General features: G+C 30.0%; 1 protein-coding gene across 1 annotated transcript; it reads left to right on the top strand.

Moving 5' to 3' along the window:
- The first annotated feature begins 1880 nt into the window (after positions 1-1880).
- Positions 1881-15864, top strand: LOC129958319 (plasminogen activator inhibitor 1 RNA-binding protein-like). Its single transcript, XM_056070717.1, has 9 exons — positions 1881-2311; positions 8736-8874; positions 9622-9759; positions 9840-9911; positions 10013-10060; positions 10160-10216; positions 10702-10776; positions 13615-13837; positions 14106-15864. The coding sequence occupies exons 1-9, from the start codon at positions 2068-2070 to the stop codon at positions 14400-14402; spliced, it is 1293 nt and encodes a 430-aa protein (XP_055926692.1). The 5' UTR covers positions 1881-2067; the 3' UTR covers positions 14403-15864.
- Positions 15865-24203: the final 8339 nt, after the last annotated feature.

The following is a 24203-nucleotide window of genomic DNA, read 5'->3' as shown; positions in this document are numbered from 1 at the left end:
AAATATGAATCACCGAATGAAACTAGCGGGAGTTGTCTCCCGAAACATTTTCGCATAGTTTCCGATCATTTTTATCTCCCTCCCTTCGCATAAAATTGTGGACCTTAGGAAAGTCTGTGGACACCTTGCATGGCATTTCAGAAAAATAGTTACGAAATACAGACTTTTGAAATGAATATAGACCTTTCGCATTTTAAATGAATCTGTTATGCAAATATATATTTTCAATGCCTTTTTTCCGACCGATTGGAACCAAAATTTGAAACGGAACTACAGTTGTAGTTATAAGATCCCATACCGAATTTCATTGATTTAAGTAATTGCCTTTATAAGTTATTACATTTACATGCTTTTGAAAATATAGACATGCAGACGATTAGTCGTTTGACAGACTGGTTTAAAATTTAGTAAGAATCCAGATTTTAAATACTAAACCTGTATATCAAATTGTATCTATTTAGATAAGCTTAAAAATCAAGTTTATTACTCCTTAGGTTTTATCGATTTCACTTGTACTCGAACAGCCAGTCAGGTAGATTTTTTCTGATTGGATTTCGTTCAAAATTTGCTAGAAATTTGCCCTAAAATCCACATGCCGAATTTCATCCTTCAAGTTCAAAGCGTTTTTGAATTATCGTGTGTGAACACGATAGCAAGACAGCCATAAAGATATAGTGGCAAAAATATGTTTTTAGAACACAGGTAGGTCTGAAAGGAAGATGATTTTTTTGACGATTATAATACTTTGTCTATACTTCGTATACTTGAATAATAAGAATTGCATTGATTTTAGCTTCATGTACTCCCACTACGCCATTGATCATAGAAAAAATTGACACTGTCACATTGATTCCCCCCCCCCTCCTTCTACTCTATCTCCGAATGATTGTTTAGAGTAGCTAGTGTTTCAATAATCTCTGTTTAATTTGGTTTCGGTTCATCAAGTTCGCACATCAATTTTCTATAAAAGTATGCATTTTCTATCTAGATTTCAAGGTTTCTAAGATTATAGTATGTAGTAGCAATAAGATAGTATGTAGTTTTTTTTTTCAAGTTTATTGATTTGTCAGTTTATACATTTTAGAAAAACTATTGCTTTGAAATATTGTTAAGATTCGAATTATATCTATATTTATCTGAAATACAGATATTTTCTTAAAACATTTTAAGGTTATGATATTATTACATGTATAGCAAGAATAGTAAAAGAGAGAGAATATTCAGCAAAACAACTCAATTTAAAGCAAAATACTTATAAAATATTTCAGGAAAGACAGATTCAACACCACAGAGATTGAGAGAAAACTCATAGAATATTCAGCTGTGAGATTTTCAGGATCTTCAGCATCGACCTAAACACAGCAGGGGCTTTGATTAAAGTATTCACTGTTATCTTAACAAGGAATGCACAAAGAGTAAAGAAATATTTACCTCGTTAAGAAATTTAAAGGTATACTACACACTTTGTATAGTAAGTAAGTAGTAATTCTTGATGGGTGTCAATAAAATCTCTCCCTTTATCTATAAAATTTAGTTTTCGTTTCTCTCTTTCATTTAAACATTTTGAATAATTGAATTGATTTCTGTTAAAATTTCAATTAATTATTTTTTTAATTCTTCCTCTTTACAATATGTTATTTTCAAAACAATTATTTTCTTTGCAATGTCTTTCAGTTTTTCCTTGTTAAATGCTTGTTTACTAAAAATTTGTATTTTTGTCAGTATTGGTAAGTATTTACTTAGCTCTAGAGTGACATTAATTCGGCTAATTGAATCGAAAAGAAATGAGTTTTTTCTTAAAGAAGTAATTAATGCAATACACCTACTTTTATGAATGATAGTAGAGTTAATCTTTATTACGCAGTCATTCAAACATTTTCCTCCTCGAGCCATCGTAGGGAAAAATCAGTCACTATTGGATGAGGCTTTCCCTAAGCATGAGAAATTCTATACCGACAGTCTCCATTCTCATGGAACCGCGCCATTGTGCATGAAATCAGTGTTTGAGAAGTTACCACCTAAGATTTTGATCTTATTCCATCTGTTGACCAAAAGGGTCATATCAAGATGGAAAACGCATATGGGATTGGTGTGAAAAATAGATATGAACTATTTTATGATGAAGATGTTGACCCGTTGGAAATTATTCGACAACAGGAGGAAGAAAAGGAAAAACGCAAGTCGGATAAAAGTCATCCCAAAGACAAGAGTAAAACCACAAAAACAGGAAAAATAACCCCTGCCACTGCATTATCAAAAAAATCTAAGGACAACTCTACGATAACCCCTCAAAAACCTTCAGAAACGACAGGTAGATAAAAACTTTTTTCTATGATAATATTCTTAACCACATGGTTCAATAAAGGTAAATAAACCGACATGTTGAGACTGCTTTTGCATGAATTATTCTTGCTGTTGACTTTGAATGTGAAAGTTTTTTGTTATAATGAATTTTAGTTAATATCCGTATATTATTTTGCATTGCAATTTGTAAAGGCTATTTTTGAAACGTATTTTCAAAACACGTGTTCAGCGTATAGAGCTTTTGTATTGAACAGCATGTTTTTAAGTACTGCGTTTTAAGGACTTCGGAAAGAAAGTAGATCTTCAAGAATATTTATGAATTTATTATAAGTGAAAAGTGTTATGTTAATCTCTTAATAAGTGCATATTAGAATTTAATGGAATCTGATACTGTTATACCTTGAAATTTTCAGCATTTAAAGTTTGTAGGTACATTTAGGTTAATGTTGTTTCTAGGAAATTTTTGTAAATTGGACGGCTAAGTAATAAAATGTAACGATTTAAAAATTCCGTGTCTGGGATTAAATGACGAGAGAATTGATTTGCGTTAATGTTCTTGATGTTTCTTGAAACTGAATTTTCTTATACTGCATAGCATTACAGAATGAGGCATTGGTCGTTTTATACATTTTTAATCTTTTGTGTAAGATTTACAAAATATCTTTTTGATAAAGATATTTGGCTAGTGCTTTTATATGTGGAAGTTGTCTGAAAATAGAACATAGAAAGCAAAGTTTAATTTATATCCATTTCATTTAAACAGTTACTTGTTTTATATATAAAACGTTGTATTGGATATCTATAAGCATGAGATTTCTTCCCACAGTAGTTTCATTCACTAATGAGAAATAATGCTGTGAGAATTTTAATACTATGCAATGAATTAAGTTACAACTTTTAAAATTATTCTAGATTTGATTTCAAATTTACTTCAGCTGTTTCTTTCTGTGTGAGCCAGTCAGTATAACAACAAATTAATAGTAATTCTGATAAATTATGCATTACAAATTCAAATATAATACTTATTTAAATCTCTTGATACATTGTTTTTTACTATAGAAATTGTTATACTTTAAAATAGTGTTGCTTTCTCAAAATTGTGTTAAAAGTCCATTAGAATTGTACAATTAAAAAGTTTATGCTTTTAAAAATATTTTTTCATGTGTCTATATGGATAAAATGTTTAAATTTGCATTTCTTGTTAAAAATATAGGTAAAAGATATATCGGCTTAATTTTTACCATTGACTTTTGCCAAAGTCTGCATTGACTCTTTCAAGCCTGGTGGCTTATTTTCTAAACTTGTTAGGGCAAATCTTGCACTTTAACAATTGATAGTCTTGGATATTTGTTCTATCTAAATCTGTTAAAGGAAGGCATTAATCTGAGATTCATTTAATTAAGTAGATAATATAGTTACAATGTAGTGGCTTTAGCACAAATTCTTTTTCCTGCAGTTGTCAGGATTTCATTCTTAATTTTATTTTAAGAAAGGTAATGAAGTATTCTAGTATCATTCTTAAAAATTAATTCTTAGAGTATTATGAAATTAACAGTATCAATCTTGGTGACTTAAGGTACTACTTTCAACCATAATTGTCATATGACTATTTGAATATCACTGCATAATATTCTATTGGATTTAAAATTGAAAGTAACTGTAGAACAATTTTAAGATTTCTCATCACTTTGGAACTGGATTTCATGAATGTAATTATTCCAATTGCTAGAATTGAAGGTGTTGAGACTTGCCCATTTTTTAGCAACCATGTATTCATGTTGATATGGAAGTTTTATTTATTTGCTTAAAATCCTGTTATTGGACAAATTGAGACTATCAGTGAAAAAAAGGAGGGGGGGGGTCTACATATATCAATATGTTTAGATAAGCTTAAAAGCAAATTCTTATGTCATATTGCCACTTCTTATATTCTTTGATACCAATATGGATATAAATTAGGGTTGGGTAATATTGTATCAACCTGATACTTAGTATAATGATATACTGATGATATACTTGGTTGATATAACCTAATTTGCTGCCTTCCCACCAATGTTTATTTGTAACATCAGCAACATGCATTTTATATACTATATATATTTTGTCTAACCATCATCCTTTATCCCATATAATGTACATACCACTCAAGAATTCCTACCTTCTATTATACTAATTACATCAGCAAAGTCATTCTTTTTCTTTTCTTGCCTGCCTGTCATTTACTGTCAAAATTAATGCTACAGCTGGATTGTCAGTACTTCTAAAAAAGTAAAATCATGATTTTTATCATTCATGTCAATATCGCCTATCTGTCTTCGTGTAAGTGTGAGAATTAATACTAGTTAAAAACCCAGTTTCATTCCAATGTGTGGGGAGGGAGAGATTGCTTCTGGCTGTATCATAATTGTGAGTATTGGTATAAACTAGATACGGCAAAATTTGGTATTAGCTTAAATCTATAATAACTATTGTGCCTCTGAAATCATTCTAACTTATGAGACAATTTCGATGAGTCTCTAAAAATGCTCCTGTGAAGTTAAATTTTGCTTCGACTGAAAACAGATATGAAGATGCAAATATCCAAAATTATAATCAGAATCGGCTTATTATATTTTACAGTATTTTTTCAGTTGCTTGGTATTAAAAAAAAAAAATTGAGGTGATTTTTATAATTGCTCATTATATGTAATTGCTCAAAATTGTATAATTTCTGAAACTTTAAATCATACAGTTAGGAAATTATAAATTGCATATGTTTTCAGAAGACTATTTTTCATATTTGACGATTCAGTATTTTTTGAATTCTGATTTCTGGAAATTTTTATATAATGCAGGTTTTTATAAACCTAATGGATGTTGCATAAAACGTGTTTAACCTTGTTAATCAGAAAACAGTATGCATGTGTTTATTTGTAACGACTGGTCAGTTCCTTCCCATGTTCTGGTAAATGAATGTTATGTTTATGAATTTTATTCCTGTTACCTTATTAAGCTACAAAATGTTTGGTTTTCTTCATGGAATTTTATCTTGGAATTATTTGGCAAAGCATTTAAAATTGGCTGATTTGTGTTTTTGAAGTTACTCAATTAAAGTTAATTTTTTTTCATTCATTTCATTGATGGGCTTAAATTTGATCCATCTTTTTACTTTTATTTGAAGATCAATAAGCCAAATGAATATTGAAAATATAATTAAAAGTAATACCTGTAAACTTTAAAAAAAATTTGAAAGAATTTTTTTGAATTAAATTTAATTGAATTTTTAAAAGCTGTCATTGAATAGAGTATATATTTTAAAATCTGAAATGCAGTTGGTGTCTAAACCAAGTATACTATTCTGATCTTCGCTGCTTTAGTAATTTCTAAATATGCGGGAACTTCTCTTGCTAGGAAATCATTTATTCCCTCTGATAATTGGAATCGCTGGAAAGGATAGTTTCATCAATTTGCATAAATTTCAGATTAGAAAAGTCCTAGTATTTAATATAGAAACCTAATGTTAATTAGAAAATTCTTGCATGGATTTAAAAATGCATGCATATTTTATGTATTTAATAGATTTTAACCGATACTGAAAATGTTCCAATTGATAAACTGTGTCCTTCTTGAATTAGAATACTAAAAAGTTGCCTTAGAAAAAAATACAATGATTGATTTTATATGAAGTTTATGTTAATTATTTCATTTTATTGAATTTTTAATTTAAACCGTCGCAAGTTTCTGTCAGTATAAATATCTTTATTGGATGTTAATTGCTTTGAAAATTGTTTTGTGATTTAATATTAACTATCAAAATTTTTATACCTAATTTAGATTTATTTTTTAATGTATATTTTTGGTGTTAACAATAAGCTGGAATATTGTTTATTCTTTTTTAAAATGTACATTTTAAACAAAAGAGAAATACTGATTGCTTGCTTTCAAATGTTTTAAAGCAGAATAATTTTGTTAATTATTCACCTCGGGTAACCAGCTGGTTTGTCGGGAGTATTGGCTATATTTAATTTCAGATAAATTGTTTTTTATAACTCATATTCAGGATTTTGCCATGTTGACTGATGTTAGAACTGTCATTTTAATCATATGTGTTAAATTCTTTTTATTGTATACATGAACCTTTTGAAGGGAGACAACCCTGTAACATCATAGCACTATTTGAAACCTAAATATCTGGTTTATTTATCTTCCAAATTTTGCGATATTGTGGCTTCTGTTGCTTGCATGTGTCATAAACTACACCGATATCAAACAGAATAAGTAACTTTCAACATTGGAAGAAAATCATGTTATTATTTGAAACAATGAAGTTGGTTTGAATTTCAGTGTAACAATGTAATCAATTGTTGAAAGTAAGGTAAAAAAAAGGGTTAAAATTACCAAAATTCAGTAACAGTTTGCCTGGCTAATGAATTTATATCATTAAAGATAATTTTTTAGATATTGAAATGGATATGGAAAAATCCGATTTATGTGATAATATATTCGAAGGTCATTGTGGGAAAACAACAATTCGGCTTAACATTGTTTATTAAAAGTTCTAAAGAAATTGTTCCAAGATGTACATTCTCTCCCTCCAAAGTATCCATGTATATTAAATTTGGTGGTTGTCAGTTAAGCGGTTTGGCCTATAGAGTGCCAGCACACACACACACACGCATTCACCTTCATTGTGGATTCCTGTCTTGTCTTATAAGTTGATTTTGAAAATCATGCCAAGCAGTGGGTGATTCTTCACTTACTGAAAAGCTTTTTTCCCATAATATAAAATTTAAGTAGTATTTGAAGATACGAGACAAAATTCACTTTTCTGTAATGTAATTTTCTACTTATATCATATTTGGCATGCTTAAGAATGCCAAATATGATTTCTGTATTTTGATATATGTGGGTTTATTGTTGTGTATAATTCCTCATTTTTATTATCAAATAAGAATTTAAAATTTTACTAGAAAACATAATATATATAATGAACAGGTAATGTCTGTTTTGCTATTTCTGATATAGTTTAGAAATTGGAGAAATTCTTAAATAACGCAGAATTCTATAAGGGGTTTTAAGAGCAGAAAGCATGCGAATTAAAATTGGGGGAATAAGCCTATAAGAGTGAAAGATTAAATTAACCTTAAGTGTTAATGGCCAAATAATGAAATTTTTAAATCTTTTTAATTAAATGTAGGTTTTAAAATAATTTTTAGATTAAGTACAAGTGTTTTTAATTCTTTGTTATTAGAATATTCTCATAATTAGCATTTAAAAACCCAGCAACTGTTAATTAGAATTGATTTTTATACCATAGCTATGGTTAACCAACTTTTTCATATGTTTAGTTAATGGGTATAATATTTTTAAATATTATATTGTATTCATTTTTATTCAGTCAGGTAAAATAGATTATTTCTCTAAAAATTGGATTATATGCCGAAAAATTTGTAAAATCTCAAGCGTTTGTTAAGTGTGTAAATTTGTTTAAATTGAGTTTTGAGAATTCTTTTATAAAATTGTAAATTTTAAGGGTTTATATAAAGAAAATGGATGTATTTTCACCTTCAAGAATGTAATTTTTACAAACACTTAAATTCAACAGCGTACTAAAATGGGAGAATAGATTTAATTGAAATTGCTATGTGGACTAAGTTAAAATTATCAAATCTTTAAGTGGTTCGGCTGTGAAACTTTATCCTAATTTTATATATATAATATATATAAACAGTTAAATCTGTTTTAACTTACTATTTAAAATGATAGTTTCTACATAAATTATTAATAGTTGAGAAATGAAATAGGAATAAGGATATGACTTAAAGTAAATCTTATTGTCATGTTTTTCATATGTACACAAATGTTAATTTTATTTTGCCCTTTATAATTCCCGGTAAATTTTTTTGTAGATATTTGTTTCAACAAATTATATATTAATTCATGCTTAGGAACTTAAGTATTAGCTTAAAGTTTCAGTAATTTTAAGAATATCTGCTTGTTCGTCTTGAGTTATAAACAATTTACATTTTAATATATAAATAATTTGACTTGATATGCTCTCCTACCTGATTTTTAAGTTTTCAGTGTTGCTTGATAAATAAGATTGGATTTTCAAACTGAACTTCTTTTGAAAGGCTGTTTTTTAAATGTAGCATTAAATTATTGTACATTTTGTAATGTGAATTTTACATTGTCTCGTTTCTACCATGTTTGTTTCTATTATTAATGTAAAATTAAGATTCCTGAGAGTTGGTGGATCTGACAATACCTGTTAGTGAATTTTGATTTTGAAGTATGCTTTAAAATGTTGTTAGTTGAATTAAATGTTGCTAATTGATACTATTTATCATGTGTTATTTTTGCTTTTATTGTGTTAGGTTTTTTGGATCTTTTATACTTCATCTTGTATCTGATTAGAAACTTATAAGTTCATATTAACTTTTATTTTTTAGAAAGTTCTAACAAGTCGAGGCCTAGACCATTTAGTGATCGGAATGCTAAAAATTCCAGGAGTTTTGAGGATTCAAAAGATATTGAAGAAAGGAAGAATTTTAGAAATCGTGAAGATCATGGCCTTAATACTGAAAACAGGTAAAAATGTATTATTTAAGATGTGGAGACTAAGTAGATATTCGTTTAGTTCATCCAAGTACAGAACATGGCTGAGGGTGTAATAGGAAATTTGACTTGGGTACTCAATATAAAGATTTCTTAATACTTGCTTGTTTCCAAGGTTGTAATTTATATAAATTTTAAACAGGTTTTTAAAATATATTTTCTAAAGTTGCTATAAATTTAAGGGAGGCAAACTCGTATTTTAATTTACTATTAGTTGTTTTTTAGCACTGTTATGAGCACAAATTTTTGATTACTTGGTGGTGTTTACCGACATAACTGGCTTGTGTTTACATTAAAGTATTCATAATAATCTGTATGGTTTTATTTTAAATTAACACATTGTTTAATATTGGGGCCTAGGAGATCTGCCTTTTTTTAATTATTCTGTGGGTTTATCAATGTAAAAAAAGTTATTTCTTAAAAATTAAATTTCTTAAAATTATGTCATCAAGGTGAGAATAAAAAATTAAGAATGTTGCGATACGAGATAAATGCATTCTTGTTTTATTTGCTTTTGTTTTGGTTTGCGAATCTGGCTCATGAAAAATCTTTATTTGCAGTTAGTTGCTTGCTAGAGAGATGTTTAGATCCTGTGATAGATTGTGATTTGGTGTCTTTAATCAAAGAGAAACTTATTAAAATAAAAAAAATGCTTTCAGTTTATAGCAGTGACTTTGCAATTGCTACTTAAACATTTGAAACATTCTCTTAATATTTTAGGGAAAGGGATTCAGAACTTCGTAGAGGTCGAGGTGGCTTTAGAGGCCGAGGAAGAGCCCGTGGTCGAGGTGGTTTCTTCAACTATGATAACCGTCCCCCACGCAGAGAATTTGACCGCCATAGTGGAAGTGATAAGTCGTAAGTATTGCTTCGGTAGAATTTAATTAAATCAAAAACTAAACTTTTTTTTAAAAAAATACTTTTTATCTTTGGAATAGAGGTTTGCGTGCTACTGACAAAAGAGAAGGTGCTGGAGCAAATAACTGGGGAGATATGAAATCTGAATTTAGGTACGTTTATTTCACAACAGAAAAATTAAATTCCTTGTCATTGTCTCCTAAAATTTCCCTTGGAATGAAGTATAACATTTCCAATGAATAATTCTTTCTAGTGCTGCCAAAAAGGAACAGGAACCAACTTGGGGAGATGATGAATTTGAGTAAGACAATTTTTTCAAGACATTTCATTAATATAGATTTCAAATAATTTTTCATTTTCCTGATTTTTTTTAAATTTATTTCTGATTTGTCTCCTCTAGTGCATCTGGGGAAAAGCAAACAGATTCTAGCTGGGGTGAAATTTTGCCTGAAAACAAGTAAGCAAGCTGAATTTTCGGTTTGGTTTTTACAAAATGTGTTATTTTAGTTTTAGATAAAATGTTGCAGTATCGATTTTATTCCTATTGGAAAAAATCGTGGTTAAAAGTAAGAAATTGATGTCTTGAGATGCTTCTTGTGTATGGAATGAGCTTATTCTCATGTGAAATTAATACACACATGAAGTGTGCTGAACAAAATATGTAATTTAATGTGAATCTCCTGCTTTACATTGCACACAACTTTTAGATGATGCTGTTAAATGACATGTAATATTACATTAGTTATGTAATTTTGGTTTTATGAAATAGAAATATTTATAAAGATAGAAATAATTTATAAGACCTGTAATTTATAAACCATTTACATTCAAAATATTTCCGCTGAGATTTTTATGCCATTTTAAATTCTTTATAATTGGTATATTTTGGCTCTCCTGTATTTTAAATGTTGTATGCGGTTGTTTTACTGTTGCATATTTTAGTGTTTCGAGTCCTGGGAAAGATGAAGGACATGGAGAGAAATGTGATGATTCATTAAATGAAAACGTGGAATCAAAGTAAGCCTGTTTTTTTTTGTTATTGTAAGAATAACATGCGATTATTAAGATGTGTAACAATATTATTAAGTTTCTTTAATCTTAAAATTCTTGAAGGCACACCAAATCTGAATAGTTTTACATAGAGGTTTGCTTACAAATGGTTCAATGAAAGAAACTTATCCTTCTGGTGTTTCCTCTTGGAATGGGTGGGTCAAGTCACTAATTGACTGGTACAGTACTTGGTTAAGCTTCAGCAGATACAATTTTTCTTTAGGCTGTAAAAGGAGCACATGTGAATGGAGAAAATGAAAGCTATATTTTTAAGAATTCATTGCTTTTTTGAATGCATGTAACACAAGGTGAAACTATATTCTGTTATAATGCAGGACTCCTGTTCTAACACAAGCAATCTAAAACCTTTTCCATGTGGTATTACGCCTCTACACAATGCAAAATATTTGCCATTTGATGTAATTTTTTATTGAATATTTAGGAATATCTGTTGAACACAGCTAGAGATCTTTAAACACTGAAATGACACCTTGATGATTAATTTGGTTGTAGTTTTTGCATTAACAATTTACTAGGACTTCTTTCACATAGATTTTCTGTTTGAAAGATGCATGCACCTTTCTTGGATACTACAAAAATAACCAGATTAGTAGGGAATGTATTTTTGTGGAATGCAATTTTTTTTTTCAATAATTAAAACATAACTGTGAACATCTATATTCCTTCATGTAGAAAATTATTTTAAAAAAAAATGAGAACTGAAAAAGTTACATGTGTATTATGTATTGAACTTATTAAGTGTATTTAATTTGCAATAAAGTATTTTCTCCAAATTTTCTATTTGGCTTGTAAAAATGAGTGAAGCTGTTGATTTTTCCTAAGCTGTCAGTTTTCATGGTTTTAATCAAATCATTAAAATTTTAACGAATGTCTCTTGGAGTTTCACCTTTTTTTCAATTCCTGAAACTTGAAACGCTCTTATTAGCATAAGTGTTTTTATTAAAATGTTAGTCTCTCAATAGCCAGTCCCAAGACAGTTGTAACTTTATTTTAAAAAATGAAGTGATATTACTTGTGGTCCCTTTTTCCTTTTGAACTAACTGAAATTTAAAGTCTTGTCTGCATTATTTGTATTTACATAAATCAAGTTTTTATATGCAAAATTAATTGATAATATAAAGTTATATAAATATTAAAATCATGCATTGTCTTTTGAGAGCAGAAATGCACTAAATTTTTTAAATTGCAAGTAAAAAAAAATGAAAAAAATTAAAAACTATTTTTTTTTAAATCTTGAGTTGTTGAAGTAGCCAAAAAATATGCATAAAAGCATTCTTATGTTCCGTTATAAAAGTTACCCAATATATAGTATGTGTTATATATATCAATTAATGTTGGAAATTCTTGTCTAGATTATAAAATTTTTGATATCAACTTTTGTGAAAGTCTTTTGAAGTTTATGTATTATATTTTAATCTTTATCCCCTTTAAATCTTTGAAGAATTTAATAACTACCTTTCCAGGCATTCAGATTCCGAAAGTATGTCAAGTACAAATTAAGCATATATTTATTTCTTTTATCATTTGAAGGTGTACTGCAACCAAAAGCATTTCTTCACAGTTAAGTATGAATAGCAGACATTTCCCCCTTCTAAAGGAAAATATTTGCTTAGTTAACCCTTAATTATAAACTAGTTTTTTTTTTTACATTCTGCATTCTTTGTTTAGAATTGACCCGTAAGTGTATAACTTGCCTGGCCATGTTGGATTTGTTGTTAGTTTTTCTTCTCTTCATTGTGAAGATGGATCTTTTCATTTATCGGGCCCTTAACTTTTCTTAATATCCTGCTTGTTATTATGTATCTGATTTGTGAGGTTATGAAGTTACAGGAATGTAAATGATTGATATAAAAAGGGATAAGTTTTAATTTAATAAAATATAGACGTAGTTTACTTTTTCAGTGAGTATATTTAAAACAATTCTTTCATGTTTTTCTCTTTTTAATCTCTTATGAAAGGTTTGTTTAATATTGATATTATTTATATAATCATGATGTATTTTACAATCTGTTTTGGCTCTTGAATTCTAAACTTTATATTCATTCATTCATTGCAACTTCCTTCATCATTTGCTTGTCTTCTTCACTTGACTGTTTTTCCTTGAATTGAATTTCTATAACATGTCTTGCTTATCATCCCTTCCTTTTGAAGTAAAATTTTTTATATCAAGTTCAAAAGTTTAAATATCAAAAATATCAAGTTCAAAAAATCAAGACATGTAAACAATCATGAACATATTAAATGTTTTTATTTCAGAGCTATTATTTCTAGTGATGTGTTCTGTTAAAGTAGGTGGTACAATTTTATATGCCTATTTAGTTTTTTCACCATATAATTGGATTGTGTATGATTTCATTGGCCATTCATTTAATATAATGTTTTATCATTTAGAGGAATAGAAGATTTAGCTTTGATTGAAAAGAGAATTGAAAAATTTTCTGTTATAATAATGAGAAGCTGCTAACATAATTCCCTATAATTAGTTTCTATGTATCATTTCTTTGCTTTAGCATTAATATAAATATTAATTCGACTGTTGTGAGATTTGCTTTGTGATTGAAAAACTAAAAATTCTATATCAGCAAGACTATGACATACTTCAAAACTAAAATTATTAGTGGTATTTTTAATACCAGGTCTGAATTTAATTGATTAAATTACCGTAGTTCAGTGATTTGATATCTAATTTTGAAATAATCGCGCATTACATGCTCATGAACTTGTCATTTTTTAAAAGTGATAATGGTATTTAATTTTTATTAAATATAATTATGCATTCTATAGAGAAAACTTGCCAGTATCTGAAGAACGCACTGAGGAAACTGCCAGGGAAATGACTTTAGATGAATGGAAACGTGAGCAGGAGGCAAAACGGGCTATTCCTAAATATAACATCAGAAAACCTGGAGAAGGCGAAGACGGGAATCAATGGAAAAAATTGTATGTGCTGAAGAAAAAGGTTAAGGAAGATGACGACGATGAAGAAGATGATGATGAAGATGTTGATGTGAGTTATTTCGGTTTTATTCTACTGTATGCAAATCTTACATGAGTTACGGCAATTTTATAGATAAGCTTTAATTACACTGGCAATATTTTGCATGAATTTTAATGTATATTTTGCTTACAGTAAATTCTTATAAGTTTATATTTGATTAGGAACATGGCATTTCATTGTAAAACTTTTTTGCAACTTCTAACATTCTTGAACTTAATTAATGTCATGCTTTATAGTTTTTGTTTAATTTGATATTATATAAATTTTATATTTCTAGGATGATGAGTTTGCTCGGAGAGGGCGTCAGCGACAACTGGTAGATATTCAGATAAACTTCAACGATTCTCGCCGAGGTCGTGGAAGAGGGCGTGGTTCAAGAGGTATTGGTCCAAGAAGTGAAAGAGGTGCAAACACTGGTAAAGATGTTAACAGAGAAGATCGTAGAGATAACCTTAGTGGACCAAGTGTTGGTGGTCGAAGCTATCGTGGAAGCATGAAAATAAATAAATCTGGCCAACAATCTGCTCCAAGGGTTGATGACTGGAATGATTTCCCGTCTTTGGTTACAGCTTAATTCCAGCCAAAAAAAAAGTGTAGTTAACTCCTAACTTGCGACTGAAGCGTTCAATGCAAATCCTTATTTGAATACTGTTCCATGAAAGACTGGCAAGATAAGGACTACAAATCCTGAGAAATACTTCCTTGTAGGCTTAACTATACGTACCCTATGCACACTTTTCAAGGACTTATCCAATTAGCAACGAATAATGACAAGAGTGCAGCAATATGACTTTAAATTTGTGTACTTAACCTTATTCACTCGGGCATGTTAGTTAAATCTGCAACCTAGAGTGTTCAGTGAAATCTGTATAACAGATAAGTGGTGAAGAAATTTACTCATGCCTTATTTTATTCAATAGTTTTGATCTGACAATATGAAGATCAAATGGTCATGTGAAGTAAATGACATGTTACTTATGGGAACAGTAATTTCCCAGCTAATTATTGACGTGAAAGTTCATTTAAGGTTGCAAGCATAAATCAAAATTAGTTATTGTTGAGATAACTTATAAACTGTTAACAAGAGTTTTGTAATCGTTTGCAAAAATTGTGATTTTAAAAGCTTTAATTTTTCTTGTTTGTGCTAGAATTTCTATTCATTGAATGTGATAAAGAAATTAATTTGCATGTTAACCATTTAAATGTGTTTTGTGTTCTAATATGACAAGTTAATTTTCTTAAGTGATGCTTCCTTGTATTAGCTATGTGTTTTTCCAAATAATCTAGTTATTTAGTTGTTTCTTTAGCCCTTTAAAAATGTTAAAACATTTATTTTCAGAAATTGATAATATTTCATATGTCTAGTCATGGTGCACTGTACTGTTTTTGCCCCTTGATCTTAAGTAGAAGACTTGCTGGGAGGGGAGAAAAACTGCATTTGCTGACATTCATGATAAATCAAAGTTGCTTGAGTCTCTTAACAAGCAGTATTGATCAACTTTTGAAGTTTTTATATATTTTTCCAGCATGTGAGAATTAGTGAGATCAAATTTAATTTATGCTTATTTAAAAATCATAAAGCATACATTATTTTGAATTGAATGATAAATTTTCATGCAAAGAGCCTTATATCCCTAAATAGACTATCTTGAGGATTTACCATAATATCCTAAATATAATTCTGTATAATGTGTGTAAATAATTAAAATATGTGGCTTGATAAACATTGTATTATAGATAAGTGCTTTCAGAAAAGACAAATTTTCTCTATGCAAAACAGTTATACATATTGATAGTGTCTTAAAAGTTAGATGAGCATTATTTTTTTTATGTACATTTTAATAGCAAGAGTTTATCATCAACTAATGATAAAATTTATTGTATCATTATATGAATATTCCGAAGCAAATAAACCATTTTTGAGGGCAGAAACTATAGCTAAATCTAAGTGATATTCTAAGAATTTCATTACATCATTATAACTACAAATAAGGATTGTGTAGTTAATTTTATAATAAAACTCATTTGTTCTTTTGCTTGTGGATTCATTTGTAATATCTTGTCTGTTGTGTGTGATCTGAATATTTCACGTGGCCTGCCGTAATATAAAGTTAGAAAGTTTTAATTATTTGCAAAGTAGTACTTTTAATTATCTGCGATGTAGCTTAAGATTTCATTGGTAAATTATTTGTGGTTGTAAGTCTTAATAGTATTGAAACTTACGCCTATTTGAGTCATTAATGTATTCCATCTGTAATATCTGGAAATTTTTAGGTGCTTGTTATTGATTAAGGCGAATCTTTCAAGTCGAAATTATTTATCATATAACGCTTTTTTTTTTTTTTTTTTTTTTTTTTAACATATAAGACTATGGAAACAAAGTTCTTGACAAACTTATAGTTCACAAGTAGGGTTTTGAAATATTTTCTGCGATCGCTTAAAATACTGTAAAATTCTATTCAGTTTTGCTTAAGAATATAAAAATCCTGTTAAAAAAGAATATATGTATGAAAAAATCTATTATGGAAATAAAATTAGTTTGCATTAGCTCATTATTAATTTCTGTGTAGTTATGCATTCCACGTAAAATATTTACTAATATTTTTGATTCTGGTACTGTCTCTTTTTTTAAAAAATGAAGCTTGCTATTTTCATATATTTCATTGTGAAAAGTAAAATGGCATAACACGACAGATATGCTATATAGGTAGTGCAGTTACTGGTAATATACTTTAAAACCCTTCTTGATAAATTTTCTTCATTATTCTAGATTTAATACTTATTTTATTCAATCTCGTGGATAGTTAGAAAGGACTTGACTTCAAACAAAAAGAGAAAAGTCCTGGTGAAAATTTGAAAATCACAAAATAGATTAGTGGTAACTGATTCTAGTTTAGAAGATGATTAGATCTAGTAATATCTGTAATTCTCAATGCCATACTAGATCATGTAATGAAATAATTCCTTTCTTTTATTTCTTTTAAAAACAAATATAAAAATACAGGTGGCAGCCATTCAAAAATTTTGATTGCTATAAATTCCCTGTTGATAGAATTTTAAGCATTCTTAGCATGTTCTTGGAATTATGCTTTATATGTGTATGCTGGAAAAGAATGAATGTGCTTCTCATAAATTGTTTGATATTGGACACAACTGTTTTCAGAATTATTTGGCAGTTTCTTAATGTTGATCATTAAAAAGTAATAAAAGAAAATTTATTACAAAAAACATCACTTTTCTGTATAACAAGTTTGGGCAAAGATATAGTTCAGTGTGATACGGATTGAATTTAGATATGTTAAATTTCTTCACTGGATATGTATTGGCCCAGTTTCATTGTGCAATTGTGTGTTGCAGTTTAAGATTCAAATGTTATGTATAGCATCTTGAATTATTCTCTACCAAAGAGGATTAATAGTTACTGGAATGTGAAATTACTAAATATAGGTACAATTCTGTGGATAATAGTTGCAGGTTATACACGTGGTGGCAGAAGATTTCCGGCAAGGGAGAGGCCTGCATCGTTTTTCTGAGCTTCGAAAGAACGCATTTTTGTATTTAAGTAAAGGTTAATAATTAATCGCCAATTAAGCTATTATTTGCGGTTGCGAAGACTTGAACGACGAGCAATATTAGAAAATGAAATATCATTTAACATATCAAACTTTCTCATTTCATCTTTCCTCTCGCCTTTATTTTGTCGATGTAAACCCATTTTATCGCATGCGCAAAAGCGCGGAGGTTTTAGACTCCGTTGGTAAAGTGCTTACTTTTTTTTTGGGGGGGGGGGTCTTTCAAAAGTGTTTTTCTTCAGAAGTGCGAAGAAAACGTTTTGTTTTGCTTCCCCACTCGTTGAATACGATAATTCAAAAGCATGGTCCTAAACAGGGACGGCTATCTGGGGTGCTATGCACCGAGGCCCGCGACTGAGGGGGACACCACCGTGATTAAGAATTACAAGTGTTCTGAACAATAATAGCGTTTACAAGTGCTGAAAGTATATAAGTTTGTTTCTACGTAGCTGGCTGAGTGTCGATTGACACCGTTATTAAGTAATGATCGCAGTGATGCCTGTAAAAGAGGGGGGGGGGGGTATGAATAAGGAAATACTTTCAGACGTGTTAAGACAGAGCGGCGCGACTTCTGGGCGTAAGCGGCGGCCAGAAGCTGAGGCTGGGTTCAAAAGGACTTGTAAATCATCAGCTACTTCCTTTTTTCTGCATCTAATGTAATATTTTTTATGCGTGCATCTGTGTATGTTTGTTTATATAAAGTTGTTCAAACAAAAAGTAAGATAAATTAAACGATCAACTCCTGGCAATGCACATTGAATTACTGCTTCCTCGACCGGAATGAAAAGAATTAAGGAAGTTTAAATGGAGCAGTCGACGGGTTTGAAAATGTACGAAGTTTACAGTATATATTATAATCTAGTGCAAGTGTGCAAAATATTGTTAATATAAGGTACGTAGATTTACAGTCACTAACCTCACCTACTAAGTAAAAGCATATTGTAATTTGATAATTAATTCTATCAACTGCTTAATACTGTTAGATATAATCATGTCCATGCCAAGGAAATACACCTTTGGGTGTCAAAAAAGAAAATTATCAGAAAAGAAGAAAAGCTAAACTTTCTGTTTTCTTGACTACGAAGTAATTCTGGCAAAGAAATTGCTTCAGAAATTACAATTCAAACTTCAACTGGGAAAGAAGTTCCGTGCAAAGTACACAGTCTTGCAATAAAAATGTTGAAACGGCTAAATTTGTTCAAGAACAATGTGTTCATACAAATATTTCAGTATTTATACAAAAATACCAGAAAATAATAACGAAAATGACAATAAATATGAGCAAGAGAGAAATGATCCTAGCTTTTGGCCAGGTATTGTAACTGATGAATTTAGAATGTTTTGCGATAAAATCGAACCTGTACAGCACCAAGCAGTTTTTGCTAAAAATGCTGAAGGTAGATCATTTTCCACTACGTACTACTTTATAAAAAAGCCAAATGGTGAAACCCAACTTCGCAGTTGGTTAATTTATTCAAAAGTTTAATCGAATTATTAAATAGAGCCTGTGCTAATGGATCAGATAAGCAGAATAATAAATTCTAAAAGTAGAATTGTCCATCATTTAGCAGTCAACCAACTTAAAAAATATAAAACCAGAGACCCCCGCCCTATTTTTAAAATTCCCTTGCTCAAAATAGATAATATACACGAAATCTATAAACTAAATAATCTAACGTATTTCATAGTTAGGGTAGAGAAATATTTAACCAAACAAAATCATCAATGTTTTAACTGTCAGTTATGGGATCACGGCTCTAAGGGCTGCAAACTTAAACCTAAGTGCGGTATCTGCGCTGAAAACCACTTATCCAGAGATTGCCCAAAAAAGGAAAAACCAGAAACAGTAGTTAAATGTGCCAATTGCGGAGTGCCACACACCGCGAATTGTAAAGGTTGCCCCAGATATCCCAAAGTAGAGCAAATAAGAACAACCCGGCCAGGAATAAGTTATGCAGTCGCAATGAAACAACCCGACCGCAAAAGTATAGATAAACCAACAACAACCGAAGAAGCAAACCCCCCCCCCCCCAGGTGACGGGACGTAAATAAACAAACTGTGGAGGAAGAATTAACCTTCTCTCTTAAAGGATATATGCAGGACGTTTTGGCACTAGCCAAATAACTTAATAATATTTTCTCACTAATAAATGATATCCCATGAACTATTGCAGCAATGCAACAAAAAGACAACGTCTGGGAAAAACTAATGATTTTGGCCGAGGCACTAAGATCCCCAACGACCAGTAATTAAAACACCTCTACCATGACCCCACTTCTGCACCCGTCAACGTGATTACCTTCCTGTTGATAGCCAATGAACATACTAAGACAAATAAATAACTAATATAGAATTAATAAATCCTTGTCTTCCCCCTCCCCCCCTATTTCCCTTAAGTTTTATTTAAATTTATTTGTACTAAGTTTTAAACTTTAAAAGGTTATCTATGCTCAATATAAGTTGTTTGTCATTCATTCATCAAATTAGCCGAGTGAAAGATTAAAGGCCACAGAGCATAGGCGCTTCCCAACATTCCCCCCCCCCCCCCATATCATTGGCATCGGCATCATTTAGCACATGGGTCACACGAACAAATTATTTCTGGGTTAGGAAATGAAGTTAACAAAATTAAACACGATATAAAAGCAGCCATGTACTATAGTATCCAAATGGATTGTACTCCTGATATTTCCCATAAGGAACAAACTTCAATCCTTATTAGATATGTAAAGTTTGAAGAGAAAAGGTTACCTATAAATGAGTCGTTTATAGGATTTATTAAAGTGATGAAGGATTAGCCAAAACTTTATTGGGAAGATTAAGCGAACTTGATTTAGATATTATGAATTGGAGAGGGCAAGCATACGACAACGTTAGCAACATGAAATAGAAAAATATTAAGGTTGTAGTCTAGAATACTTTCTCTAAACACGCATGCAATTTATGAGCCTTGCCTATCACACTCCTTTTATTTATTAATTTGTGATGCTGCTCCAGCAGTATATATTGTAAAAAAATTTTTGGGATATTGCAATGCTTATTTTCTGTATCTACAATAAGATTGTTAAGTTCTACAAAGGCATTTAAACATTACTCTTAAACCATTATGTGACACTCATTAGGAAGCTAAAATAGACTCGGTTAAAGCAGTGTAAACAAAACAGTGTATATCAAAACAAAGTGTTTGAACAAACTTGTAAAGCCCTAGAAGAATTTATTGATGTAAGTAACGATAATACAGCGGTATCCGAAGCTAAAAGTTTATTGGATGCAATATAAGAATGCCATTTATTTTATGTTTAATAATATGGTTTGCAATATTGTCCAAAATTGACACAATCAATAAACTATTTCAAGCAAAAAATAATTGTTCTTGACTCAGCTTTCAATTGTCAATAAAATTAAAACTGAAATCCAAAATTTAATACATTTTTAGATGAAGCAAAAGTGCTAGCACGTAAGTTGAACATTTCAGAACATTTTCCTGTAAAACGAATTCGAAAAAGGAAAAGATTATATTCCAAATTAGTAGAAGACGAAATTATAAAACTCTCGGTAGAGGAAATTAGATGTTATTTTTTAACACTGTAATTAATACTGTTATTGTACAAATAAAAGATAGATTTAAAAGAATACCAAATATTATTTCTGATTTCAAATTAATCACTGATGTAAAAACTTTAGAAAAATACGAATTAGAGAAATGTCCTTAAAATTTTGTAGTAAAGTTTTATAACAAAGATGAAGATGAAAACCTAATCCAGGAAATTTGTTTGCTACGGGATTTGATTTTGAATGACAGAGATGTAAATTTCGCAAAAGACATATTGCAATACATACTAAATAATAATTATAATGAGTTGTTTCTAAATGTATTAACTGTGTTAAAACTTTTCTTTACTTTGCCGTTGTTGTTGTTTGTTTCTTATGGCACTAAGCCTGAGGGGGACGTCTTTTATTTTTTATAGCAGCGCCAACTAGGGCCAAGAGTACGACTTTGCCACTCACGCATCACTCATTCGCTTGCACAATCCCTTTTTACAGGAGGGCACATTCACACATCTCACAGATAGAACAACAGAAGAACAACCATGCCCAAACCGGGACTCGAACGCGGGACGCCCAGATCACGGGGAAGACGCGCTACCCCTATGCCAGGACGCCGGCATTACTTTGCCGTTATTATAGCAAGTGCTGAGCGCTCTTTCAGCAAATTAAAATTAATAAAGAATTATCTTCGGTCAAGCATGTGTTCAGAACGCTTAAATGCACTTATTATATTAAGCATCGAAACAAAAATTGTAATTTTTCTCAAGTAATTGATGCATCAGCAAAAACAAAATCGCGCATTAAGTAAACATGCATTAATAATATATGTTCTTGTTTGTATTTTTTTTTTTTTTTTTTTTTTTTTTTACTTCACAAAAATTTAGAGCCTCAAATGGCTTTTGGAACCAGACCCCTATATAGAGAAGGTCGGCTCTGGTCGTAAAGACTTGTTTACTGAATGTATCAAGAAAGAAATTAAGCAAAAGGGAAGAATTCGGAGATGAAATGCAAGATGATATAGATCAAAGAGTTCCAACATATATTAAACGCTTAATGAGCCCTTTCTCCCTATTTTTTCAACAGCTTGCTTTCTCGTTTATTGAAATACTGGAATAGTTATCTGGATGGGGAGTACAAAATATGTACTGTGCCATACTTGTTGCGATTCGAAAAACGTTCGAACTTCAATTTTTAATTATTGAATAATTTATTTTTAAGTTATGTCTGTTAAGTATACATTTAACTTTTTATTTGTCGTTAAAGGCGAATACTCTGATTGGTCCGATTAACGGAAAATAAGAATATAGCAGGATGAATTTGGTTCGCCAAGGAGAAATTGCACTAAAAATATTTACAGTGGAGCCTCTATATAACACGTTACATCTTCGATCATCAGCCTCATTAATAAGTCGTTTTGGAGCTATCCTTTGAACGACATTTTAAAAAGATTTTACTGTATTATATATTGAATTGTAATTAATTGCGATATATATTTAGGTTAGTCGATCGTATAAATTCTTGTCTGATGAGATTTTAACTTGAAGTCATAAATTTTCAATGATCGTGATTTCTTTCGCGGCGTTTTTTTTTTAATGTCACCATTCATTTGAATATTGTTGGACCAATCTCAGCAAATTTTAGTTTTTACTCAGAAGGGGTAAAAAAACTGCTGAATCTGTTACTTAAAAAAATTTTAAGAAATAAAAAAAGGGTATTCAAAACTCATTTTTTAGGGACCAAATTCTATTATTTTTTAACATTTTTTTTTTTTTTGTTGCTTTTTATAAAAAATAAAAAAAAATAAAAAAAAAATTCTCAATGAAATATTTCTTTACATATAAAGGTTTGTCCTGATTGAGAGAACAATGCGCAACGTAGACCATTGAAGTTAGAAGCATAAAATTTGGGATATTAGAGGCCGACTAAAAGCAGATTTTTAAAATTGTTAATTCGAAGTTTAATTAAAAAATAAAAGAATTTTAACAATTTTTCACCATAACATCAAAGCATATTATAGAACAAAAATTATTTTAAAGGCTTAAAATATAGCTTTTCAATGATAAAATTTTTTTTGAATGAATGCTTTTTTTTTTCCCCTTTTGTCTTAGTAATTTTTGAAAAATTAATTTTGGGTACAATTTATAACAATGATTTTTATTATAATGAAATTCAAAACTATATCATTGCTTCTGTAAATTATTGAATCACGTTATTTTATCGCTGTTAAAGTCGTGATACAAGAAAGGGGGTGGGAAATACTTCTTTTGATTTTTAGGCAGTTTATTGAATAAGATTCTTCATTTGTCAAGATTAGCTAATTTTTGAAACAATGCGATGTATTTCCCCACACTGGCTTAAAAAAAATGCTTCAATTTGCGTTTTCTACTTTCATTTTGCTTCTAACTACAGTGCTGGATATTTTTTTAACTTCATGATTTTATTTCGGTTATTTATGAAAGCAAGGACTTGCTAAAGCATTTTCATTTTTTAGTACAAAGTATATTCGCGTTTTTCTATATTATTTTTAAAGAAAGATTTTTTTAAAAATTTATTTTGCGTATAGGTTAAGAAGCAGGTTTTTGTTGAATTTTCGGAACGTTAAACGTTCAAAAAAAAAAAAAAAAAAAAAAAGGATTTTATTAAACATCAGAAGCGATAAGACAATTTTTTTATAGTCTGACCATTTCTGAACGCTGCTATTCTTTTCGATTAAAGCTGCTTAAAAAAATCATTTAGAACATGACATTGGTCCGTCGTCAATTTAATGGCAGTTTTACCAATCTTATGACGGTTAACATTCCAGAGTGACGAGGACGACACCTGAGCTGGCACTCCCCTCTCCACACCACACCACCCCAGCGGGAGGACGTTTGGTCATGACGGACTTAACGTGCAACAGACCCCCTTACACGACGGTTCTTCGGTGGAATCGGGTCACGAACCTGAAACCCTCCGGTTTCGAAGCCGAGACCTTACCACCAGGCCACCGCGATCCCACTGAATATAGTGAGTTACTGCAGAAGGAAATTTAAATTTGTAGGAAACTTTCGATCCCAGCCATGTCTAATCTTATTTGTTATTGCATATATAAAAATCAAACACAAAATGTTTGCTATGCTTTTACATTATTATTATTGGCATTTTTGGAATGATATATTTATCTAAATAAACTAGTAATGTGTTAATTTCAAGAAATTTTGGAAAAGATCACATATTTTTATTGTTAATCTTATAAAAGTTGACTTAATTTTTT

This window comes from Argiope bruennichi, chromosome X1 (genome assembly GCF_947563725.1).
Source record: "Argiope bruennichi chromosome X1, qqArgBrue1.1, whole genome shotgun sequence".
Lineage (NCBI taxonomy): Eukaryota > Metazoa > Arthropoda > Arachnida > Araneae > Araneidae > Argiope > Argiope bruennichi.
Note: the sequence above shows the minus strand (reverse complement) of the source record. Positions and strands in the feature narration are given on the sequence as shown.

What these genes read in the sequence shown, in the direction of transcription:
- LOC129958319 (XM_056070717.1), top strand. Translation starts at nt 2,068, where the DNA reads ATGGAAAACGCATATGGGATTGGTGTGAAAAATAGATATGAACTATTT. An exon ending in GATATGAAATCTGAATTTAG is followed by an intron (nt 9,912 to 10,012) that starts GTACGTTTATTT and finishes AATTCTTTCTAG; the next exon opens with TGCTGCCAAAAAGGAACAGG. An exon ending in GAAATTTTGCCTGAAAACAA is followed by an intron (nt 10,217 to 10,701) that starts GTAAGCAAGCTG and finishes TGCATATTTTAG; the next exon opens with TGTTTCGAGTCCTGGGAAAG.